Source organism: Lactuca saligna, chromosome 8 (assembly GCF_052625555.1).
Source record: "Lactuca saligna cultivar CGN05327 chromosome 8, ASM5262555v1, whole genome shotgun sequence".
Classification (NCBI taxonomy): domain Eukaryota; kingdom Viridiplantae; phylum Streptophyta; class Magnoliopsida; order Asterales; family Asteraceae; genus Lactuca; species Lactuca saligna.
This window is the reverse complement of record NC_136424.1, coordinates 162,173,554-162,185,000: the sequence shown is the minus strand read 5'-3', so window position 1 is coordinate 162,185,000 and position 11,447 is coordinate 162,173,554. Positions and strand designations below refer to the sequence as shown.

The following is an 11,447-nucleotide window of genomic DNA, read 5'->3' as shown; positions in this document are numbered from 1 at the left end:
TCCCCCTCCTCACGAACTACTTAAATTCTCTGCTTTTTCTTCATGTTTTTTAGTATAACTCTTAAACAACATACTCCCCCTCTCCCTCTCTCTCTAAAAGAATTAGTATAGAAAAAAAAATTATAAATGAAGAGAAATGTGAAGAGAAATATGTCACCATCTTCTTCATGCAACAATGAACAACCATTGATGAATCCAAAATCCAAGAACAAGAAAAGGCAACCTGCTTCAGCAGAACCTCTGCCCAGAACCTCCATTTTCAGAGGTGTTACAAGGTATCAAAAATCTTCAAAAAATTTCAATGTAACTCTTCGTTTTTCTATAAATTTGTATGAAATTCGATTTGCATGCATGGAAAATGAACAGGCATAGGCTTACAAGACGATATGAAGCTCATTTGTGGGATAAAGAATCCTGGAATCAGAATCGCAAAAAGAAGGGGAAACAGAGTTTGTTAATTTCTAATTAATTAAGTTTGAATTTATTAAATTATTATTAATCAAGAGACAGAGATCTGCATTCTGCAATCTTTATCTCTTAATATATAATCTAAATTCAGTTACGAATTTTCTGACTTTGTCTTCTTTTTACTCTGTTTGGGTGGCATCCCCTGTTCCTCCATTGCTGCTTATGTAGTATATTTGGGTAAACTTTTACTCTCTCTGATTCTCTCCTCAATTTTTTTTTTTTTTTTTTTTTTTTTTTTTAAATTGAAATAGTTTTTCTTAATGTAATTCTTTTGTCATTTTTATAATAAAAAACATTATATTTATGTTTAAAAAGTAAAAATATGAGAATGTTACTAGGAAATAATAATAATAATAATAATTTTATGATGTTGATCGATGATCGATCCAACGAATAACCAATTGCAACTTTTCTTAATAACATTTTTTTTTTTATGAATTGGACCACTGAAATTCTTGTTCTGACCAATCTTTGTTTGTTGGTCTTGGTTTCCAGTCATGATAATATTATATTGCGTTGTAATAATGAGCATTTATATATATACAAAACATACATGCAATATTTGATATCTAAGAAAAATGTAAAATTTTGTTATTTAAAATAATAATTTTTTGTTAGTTGGCAATTATATGTAAAACAATTTGTTATAGATGTTATTTAACTTTTATTGAAATTGATTAATGATGGAACTTTTTACTATTGATGTGATCAATTAAATATTGAATTTATACTATAGCACTTTTAGTTGTAATCTTTTGTAAATGAGTTTTCGTATTTGAAAAACTATTCAATAGCATTGTAAACTAATACAGTATTTTTTTTAAACATCAGCTTCAATCATTTATTTATAAAATAATTAAATTCTAACCACTTATTCTGATTATTTGTTTTTTATTTATATTTTACCATCTACTTTTAGTAACATACCATTTGATGCTATAATCATATTTACTTATCAACATTTATTTTTTAATTACTCAATTTATTTTATTAAATATGCAAAACAATAATCATATATATATATATATATATATATATATATATATATATATATATATATATATATATATATATATATATATATATATATATATTAAAAAACCTTAAATAATACAAACAACTACTAGATTTCGTCCCAAAGTTATAATTTTTATTGTTAAAAATCCATTACGAATCTGTTGAAAATTCGTTCCAAAGTCGTATTGGACTATTTAGTGTAAATCCGTTAGTAAGACCTTTTGTTTATAGATTTTATTACAATAACTACTATCGAAAAGTTTTTCTAATAGTGTAATTCTTAAAACTTTTGTGTAATTCATTATTTTTCTTTCTTGACCCCACCATTGATAACACTATTCATAGAAAAAATATAATAAAGACTATACTCTTTTTGGGTATAATCCAAAAGGTTTATTTTTAAAATCGAGTTATATAATTTTATACTGAACTTCATTTTGGAGGCTAGTATAAAATAAGTTGTCATGCGCGGCGTCCGTGTGTCACTCAAAAATATTTTCCAATTTAATAAATTAATGGCAAAGTCTAATATCGTTTTTTTTTTTTTTTTTTTTACAAATAATTTCATGATGATATGGTTGATTTAGGGGCATATGATGAAGAAGAGGCTGCTGCTCACACTTATGATCTTGCTGCTCTTAAGTATTGGGGTCCGGAAACAACTCTGAATTTTCAGGTAACGATTTTATATTGTCTCTAATATTATAATTTATACTTCTTATGGGTATTTATCAATTGAGAGAGTTGCATATTAATTTGTATTTGTTCATTTTAACATAGAAAATGTTTGCATCTTTTTGTGGATTTATAAACTTTTTGTTTTTCTAAAGTTTATTTTACTAAATCCAATGCATTTTTTGCAAAAAGTTTGTCAAAAAAAGGGGGCTAGTGAACATATCAAATGTGTACATGCAAAAATGTGCTTTTTGTAACTCGAAATGGTAATCACAAAGATGAAAGATCTTCCATACGAATAGTTATATGGAAACTTATACAGTATGAATTAAAAGTTGTACACTATCATTATCTCAACTGATTCAATCTTGCAAATAATATGATAGCCGGAAATGTACAAAATCGAGATGGAAGAAATGCAAAAAATGTCTAAAGAAGAATACTTAGCCGTGTTAAGAAGGAACAGTAGTGGATTTTCTCGAGGCGTTTCAAAATTCCGAGGTGTAGCAAGGTAAATTGATTCTACTGGCTTTATATTGTTTCACTAATTTGCAATATTTTAAATGAGATTTGATATTTTCATTTTTTTTCGCTTAAATAATAAACGATTTGAATTTTATACTTTCAATTAAATTGAAGAAAGAAAATCATGTTGAAAAATATAAAAGTGATATCACCTGGTTGAATAAAAAATCCAAATAAAAATATCAAATCATTTTCGTTTTAGATATTTTAAATATTTATTATTAGTGTGAGAAAAAAACAAAACTTTTCTCTAATAATTCAGTTATGAATCGTGCGCAATATATAAATTTTAGTGCACGATATACAAGTGATTAAAGAAACCTTTTCTTGGATTAGTTAATGATTGGTTTGGAGAAAGTTTCGTGTAACTAAAAACATGGTCTAAAATGAAAACACATTAAAGGGGTCAAAATTGGACAAAGGTGTATTTGAATATAATAAACAAAATTTGGTAGTTATTATAATACATCGTTTTAATCATTTTTAATATATTTATATATTAGTTATTATGGAATCTAATAATCTAATAAGGTCAGACGGTGTTTGCGAGAGAAATGATGATAGAAGCTTTCCCTTTTCAACTGAACACCACATCTTGACTGAGAGAAAGTGGTGAGGGAACCGATTCCTTCAATCTCTCCCCTATTCCTATTGACCAACTTTTTTAAAAAAAATATATTTTTAATACTATTAAATTATATAACTACTAAAAATTATAAAAAATATATATATCAAAACTCATAATTTTTAATTTCCTACAAAATGAGTATAATATTTATAGGAAATATATTTAAAAATAAAAATAAAAAAATACTGAGAGAAGTTTCCCACCAATTCCTTGGATTTAGGTGAAGAAAATGAAAGTGAGAAAAAATATGTTGTGACCCACAAAAAGTAAGGGAAGTTTCCCATCCATATCCTCTGATCTTAACAAAGACCAAGATTTTTTTAAAACTTTTTAAAATGTTAATTGCTAACAGACATGCTATTCAACTATACCTTACAAACATTAACACAGGATACAAGTATGACATGCGTTCTCGTGTATAATTTTGGGTAAGTCATGTTTTGCATTTATTCTTGTCGACACAAATTTAAATTTGTATTTCGTGTCAGACAAGAATTTGAATGTATAAATACATATAAGGCACAAATAAAATAACATACAGTATAAAACACATATAAACATGATTAAGGTGGAAATTTTAAATTTCTTCCATTACCCCCTTTGACCTTTGACCCATTGATAAAGGGTCATTGATAAAACATGTTAGGAACGTAGATAGGAGGAGTTTGTACCTTGGATTAAATTTTTTTCAATTGTTTTCCGAACTTACCAAAATCGTATTCGTGTAAATTCATAAGTTCGTATAACACTACTAAAAAGTGTCGTATTCCTATTGTGTCATGTATTAAACATATTGTTTATGTGTTGTGTCCATGTTTCATAATTAGACACATTTTACAATTTATATCATGTTTCACAAATTGGTATCCTTTAAAATTCATGTATGGCCTGTGACATGGCACACATACAAATTGTCAAATCTATACACAACCAATCTTCTTTGTCATTTTATCACCTTCAATGCATCCTCTATAATTTCTTTTATTGTAATACGCTATAAAAAATGATCATATAAGTCATAATAAGATTAAATTTATTGACTTGTCTTTATTTATTTTATTTTAATGTCTTCAAATATAATAATAACTATTTTTATTATTTTGGGCCACTTATCTTTTAATCGTTTTCAACATACCAATATTTTTTTTTTTAGTTATCATTACACTATTGAAATAGAATTCAACCGAGAAATTATGTCATGTTAAATGTCATAATGGACGTAGTGTCATTAACGAATAAAAATAAATGAACAAATTATATCATATTAGATTCCACAATGAACATCACGTGTGCTATATATGATTCAGTGGTAGTTTATTCGTTTGAAATCCACCATTCTAATAGTGTAATGGAGATCCAAAAAAATTGTGTGTCGGACTATAGAGTATAATTTAAAGATAATCAACATAAAAGCACACTAACTATTATTAGTTATCATTTTATGAAAAAAAAAAAAAAAAAAAAAAACTCATCAAATGAAAAATTCCAGAAGAAACTATTATAATTGGTGCAATCTAATGATGTATGTTATTTTTGTTAGCATAAATTACAAATTTGGCTCTTCTATATTACACAAAATTACAAGTTCGGTCGAGATTTTAACATTATTCCAGTGTCGTCCTTAGGTTTGTATTTCGTTACACATATGGTCCCCATGTATTACTCAAAATTTGCATGTTTTAGGAAGGGATACTATGCAACCAAATGCAAACATAAAGACAACGCTGAGACGATATAAAAATTTGGAATAAATTTGTGAGTTTTTTAAACCATAAAGACCAAATACGTAATTTACTCTATTGTTTTATTTCCAAATCATAAAATTTTTGGACAAATTTGTTTTTTTCAAATTAACCGAATATACCATATAGAAATGGTTAATTTGAAATTTTATACGTTTCCTTCAACAAAAAAAATTACCTATAAAATATGATATAAGAAGTAAAAATGGTTAATTAAAAAATAATCAAAATATTAAAGATTTGATTGAGTTAGATTAAAATATTAATGATTAACAAGAAAACTGTTATAAATATAATCAGTTTTTTATTAGTTTTCTCCATCCAAAAAGTATAATTAAATAAAATAATCTGTTGGGGGGAATAATAAATAATAAGAGTATGCATCTTGTGAATATAAATATATCGTTCCATTGCATTAGTTTATATATACATATACCTTGGTTGATTTGGGATTAACAATCCCTTACTAATTATTTACAATTTTTGGAGTAAATATTATAATAAAATGACATACATTTGCTTTTAATTTTTAAATATCAAATAAACCCACGTTTCTATGATCATTTTTTTTTAAATAAACGTACTTATCATATTTTTACTTTAGCGCATGATTTTTCTGTCAATAAATATTAAAAATTAATTAGTTTTTAAAAGCTTTTAGCGTGCATCCTTGATCCTCCATTCAAGAAATTTCTCCCAAAACCCCTCGTCCAATCTAACCCGCTATATTTTTAACATTTGTGTCAAATATGAGTTATTATGTTTTTTGGTTGGTTTAGCAATAGGGAAGTGATTCGTACACAATCGTTTTTTTGCTATACACAACAATTTATGCATTATAGAATTGTATAATATAATGTTTTAAAACACCTGTTGTTGTGTATGGAGAAAAATTATTGTTTACAAATCATCTCCCTTAGCAATATTTATCATGATTATAAGTAACATTAGGTGTGATTTTACGGTAATGTCAAAGCATCAAACTTTTATGAGCTGTGTCGAATCATGTCGTTTATATGCGTGAGTTAAGCCGACAGTTATATATATATATATATATATATATATATATATATATATATATATATATATATATATATATATATATATATAAACTTAAGACGATATTTTATTAATGTTTGACATTAAATACAAGCTTTTGAAATATGACAAAAAAATAACGAATTTTTTAGAACTTTGATATTTACATAACAACTAATAATTAAGGGATATTTGAAAAATAAACACAACATATTTTTTAGGTCAAAATCATATCATACAAAGAATTAACCTTCTAAATCTCTTGGTAAAATAGAATTGATACTAAAAGATAGTATTTAATTTTTTATGCCTCGCGCAGACATCATCACAATGGAAGGTGGGAGGCACGGATTGGACGAGTCAATGGTAACAAATACATATATCTTGGAACTTTCGGTATGTATATACATTATCACCCTTATTTAGGAAAACAGAAAATTTTTAATATCATGAAAGTCCTTACAAAATTGTAATTTTTTTAGTAAATCATATACTCTATTTATTTGTTTATTTATTTTTGAAATAACTCACATTTTTTATTATTTTAGTTGACATTTTTAGCAGTTTTTTCCGAAAAAACTTGTTAAATGTGAGAGTTCTTTCGATAAAAAAAGTTGAGACTTTTTTTTCCGAAAAAAGTTAAAGAGTTTACGATTTTCTAGATAAAAGTTAAAAGTTAGAGGATTTTTCATAGAAAATGAAAAATAAAAGTGTATTTTTAGAAAAAATAAATTGAAGTTTAACCTAAAAAACTTATATATATATATATATATATATATATATATATATGACTGAATTATTGCGATAACTAAAAAAAATGTATGAATTTACAAACTCATAATCAATTCATCATTTTTCAACACCAATCTTTTACAAATTGTGCATCTAAGCCATAAAAAAGATTTAACAATTGTTATATATATATATATATATATATATATATATATATATATATATATATATATATATACACACACCTAGTCAATAGTTGTATGGACTGTTAATTGTGCTCATGAGCAATTCATACAACAACTGATTGTGTTCATCAGCAGTCATACAAAAAAATAAAAACAAAATCGTGATATATATATATATATATATATTTGAGCGTAGATATAATTTAGACGCACTATTTGAAGAAAATTGTTGTTTTTGGTGTTGAAAATTGATGAATTGATTATGAGTTTGCAAGTTATCACAAATCTTTTGGTTTTAAAAAAACATGACTCTTTCTCTTTCTCTCTCTCTCTCTCTCTCTCTCTCTCTATATATATATATATATATATATATATATATATATATATATATATATATATATATATATATATATATATATATATATATATATATATATATATAAACATGTTTTTAGAGCATCTTTAATTAGCACTTTTCTCTTTGTAACTTATTTCTATTATTTATTGACCTTAAAAGCTTTAGGACACATAGTTTATTTGTTTTTTATTAATCACTCAATTATACATAATGACTGATAAATATATTTTGATGTTTAATACAACTAACCCATTATTCTTTAATTATAATTTATTTTATTCTCTTAATTATATTTTAGTTTTAATCATTTGTTATTTATTTACTAAATATTTTTTCCGATTATATATTTAGTGATCGTTCATCTATGAAATATATATTTTATAATAATTATATAACATTTTAAATCATTTTATAGCATAATAGTTTTATATATATATATATATATATATATATATATATATATATATATATATATATATATATATATATATATATATAATTGAATTTATATAATTTATTTGTTTGTGTCATCTTAGATGTAATATACGTTTAAAAACGACTAAATAGAAGATTTTATAGAACATTTAAATAGGAATGATGAATAATTAGTAAAGTTTAAAGAAAAAATCTAGTGGAAGAAGTTGAAGATGTTATTTATTTGAAGATATTTTTACATATTGTTAGATTAAAAAGGGGGTATCCGAAACTTAATCCTATAAATAAGGGGGCGAAAGCATGAAGTTTTATATTAAAAAGGGTCCTAAAAGAAAATTGGAACCTGTCTAGTGTATAGTTTATGCTCATGTGTCACGTAATGAAATGGCATACAACGACATGGAATATTTAAGTGAAAATTACACCGTCCCTCGTGCATATGCCAGAAAGCGTGTTTAGTCCTTATTTTTAAAAATTAACTCGGACCGTCCATTGTTTTGTTTTTTCTTGCTTGCTTAGTCCCTCTGCACATAAAAAGACCATTTTACCCTTATTTATTTATTTTTTGATTTATTTTCTATTTACTTGTTATTTATTAATTATATATTGATTTTTTAATTATACAAAATAAATATTATTTCATTTAAAAAAGAAATGGGCTGGTACATTTAATCACTCGTCTAACCCTCCCTTTCTTCTTCTTCTTCTTCTTCAGTACATCTCATATCTACCGTCCCCACCCACAACGAGCGACTTCAATGCTCCGGCAACTCCTTCGGAAAGTCCTAAACATCTCCAATTTCATACAGAGGAGATCGACTGCAAGACACCGACCAAGTTCAGTCTCTATTTTACTCTTTTATCATGTTTCCCCTATTCTGATCTCATACTTGCATCTCTCAATTTTCATATTTGGAAATGGAACCATTTGAGTTTCCCCTTCTCAAGATTTTCCACAGATTACCCAACACCACCTATCACCGCTAGCACCTCTGACACCACCACCTATCACTGCCATGTCCTCCTCCAACCAAATCATAATCTGAAAACCTTGCACCTGGCTTCTTCCTTGATCTGAAACCTTAGGCGGAAATTGATATGAACATATGTGAAGAAGGAGATCAGTCTAAAAGTATGTCAACAACTTCTTCCTTGATGTAAACCTTGCACCCGTCTTCTTCATCAATCATCCCAGTATGCTTTCCATTCAACCTGACTTATGGTTTGTATGATTTCCTTACATGGTGCATCCAGAAATCCAAATGTAAAAGAGATCCAAAAAATCAATCTAGGTTAAAATATGATAATCATCGATTGTAAAATCTCCCAAACATGGATTGTTTTCTAATAAACAATCATAATTATAAAAACATAAAGAGAGAGAGAGAGAGAGCGAGAGACATTCCAATTCGACCATATCTGAAAGGCACTTGGTACCAATTTGAATGGATCTAAAATGGGCTTCAACCCATCTGCAACCCTGTATAACCATGGCGTTAGAGATAGTGTCTGCTTCCGCCTCCAATTATAACGCCTTCGCCTTTGATTCAAATAGAGAATTAAGAAAGAGTGTGACAGTTCTACATTGAGAACGGAGAAGAGGGAAAGATATCGACTATTCTTCATATCTTTCTGGTGATGGCTTCCCTCATCACAAAAACAGATCGAGAAGAGGTAACCTTGCTCCGATGGTGTTGATTTAAAAACAGATCGAGAGGAGGTAACCTTGCTCCTATGGTGTCTGATTTAGGTTTTGGATTCATGGTAGCTTTTGAGGTGTATATCGACTTCATGGGTATCTTGAACTTTTCCAGAAGCATATGATTTTGTCGGCGGGTTCTACAATACTAAAAGAAAAGAGAAATGGGAGATGTAGAGGGTGGGTGAGAGTGGGCCTGATTTCCTTTTCTAAAAGATAAATAATGATAAATAATATTAGATTAATTGAAAAAAAATACACAAGGGCATTATGGTCATTTTAAATCTGGTATGGACTAAACCTACAACAAAATCGTCTTTTAGGGATGAAACATGCAACTTTAAACCAAACGAGGGACCGTCCGAGTTAATTTTTAAAAATAGGATTGGCAGAAGAAAGTAGACTTAATTATTTATTTATACTTTTCAGTCAACTAGATCTCATATTAAAATAACGACTATTAAAATAAAAAAGAAAATGGATTAGAAATGTATTCTACTATTCTTTATTATTTTGTGTGTGATATTCTAACTTGGCAAATTGCTATTTCTTATTTAACCCAAAAAAAACAAATTGAAATTAGTTTGTTTGACCCAAGGGTCAAAGTATGTAGTCCGATTTAATCTTATGGCTCATGTCATTTCCAAATAGATCATGCAATCTTGACCACTATTCATGTTTGATGTTTACAGGCACCCAAGAGGATGCAGCCAGAGCATATGACAAAGCAGCCATAATGTATCGAGGAGAAAATGCTGTAACCAACTTTGATATTAGCAATTATACTAACGACTTCGATGATTCCCCACAAACTGAACAAGATCCATCAAATGCTGAACTGAGTGAGAACAATCATGATGATGGCATAAGATCTGAACAACAAGAACAACAACAAAACGAAGAAGAAGTTGCTCATGAAGTTAAAGAGGAGATGTTTCCTGAAACACATTTTGCATCTTCAGTTGATGAAGACCACCCTTGGAGACATTTTATGGATCCAGAACATATATCTCATCTTCCATTTGATGAGTCTAGTGAACGAATGGACTTGCTTTATGATTATGGCTTTGAGGCTAACCTTGACTCCATTTTCAATGACCCCATTGTGAATGGGAGTGGTTGCATGACTTTGCCAGAATCTTCTTTCATGTACTCCACATCCTCAATGATGAACCCCATTTCTGGCCCTTTGGTTTAGACCTCTGATCGATTAAGGATGAGTTTTGGAGTAAGATATTGGTATTAGAAAAGTTTTTATGTACTATTTCTTTGTTTCCGACTATAGTGGGCCTGCTTATGTTTTTAGTTCGTCATATACTTAGAGGAGCACAAAGATGGTGTCCATCTTGTAGTCTTTTTTCTTTCTTTGTCAAAAAAAACATGCTTTTTCTAGCTTATGACATCAATGACAAAAAAATTGTACATAGAAAATTGATAAGAACTTTCTTCCCTATGTTTTTTTTTATTTGCATGGTTCTCATATGCTTGCTTGTAAGGCCATGAGGTATGGTTAACTAGTGAACAAAGAGAGAGAAAGAGAAAAGCAAGAGAGAGATAGAGAGAAGTATGGGCAAATGAAATTCTATTGGTCGTAAGGAAGCTTAATCGGCATCAATCCACACCATATTTACTAGTGACAGGGGTGGTGTTCACACGCCAAAATGCGTGCCACCTCAGCCTTGACGCGTAAAAATGAGTCCCATACCCCTTGGCCTAAGATGGCTACAAGAAACTGCCGCTTTAGTCACCACATGTTGTAGCTGTTGTAAAAGTCCTTTGTGTGAACTAGTGTCATTTGTGAAAGTTTTTTAACAAAATTTGAAAATTTTCACTGTTAGGCAACAGACATATATATGTCACTAGAAGTTTTACCTATCCTAAACTTTGTTGATTGAATTTTATCTTTATGTCTCTAAAATATTATTTTAAAATACTTTTTATATTC

The 11,447-nt window shown here is 28.0% G+C and overlaps 1 protein-coding gene across 1 annotated transcript; it reads left to right on the top strand.

Annotated features, from left to right (window-relative positions):
* The first annotated feature begins 79 nt into the window (after window positions 1-79).
* LOC145011812 (ethylene-responsive transcription factor WRI1-like) lies at window positions 80-10,894 on the top strand. The gene is made up of 6 exons (XM_078970550.1): window positions 80-275; window positions 367-449; window positions 2,073-2,161; window positions 2,547-2,671; window positions 6,413-6,489; window positions 10,195-10,894. The coding sequence occupies exons 1-6, from the start codon at window positions 127-129 to the stop codon at window positions 10,698-10,700; spliced, it is 1,029 nt and encodes a 342-aa protein (XP_078826676.1). The 5' UTR covers window positions 80-126; the 3' UTR covers window positions 10,701-10,894.
* The last annotated feature ends 553 nt before the right edge of the window (window positions 10,895-11,447 follow it).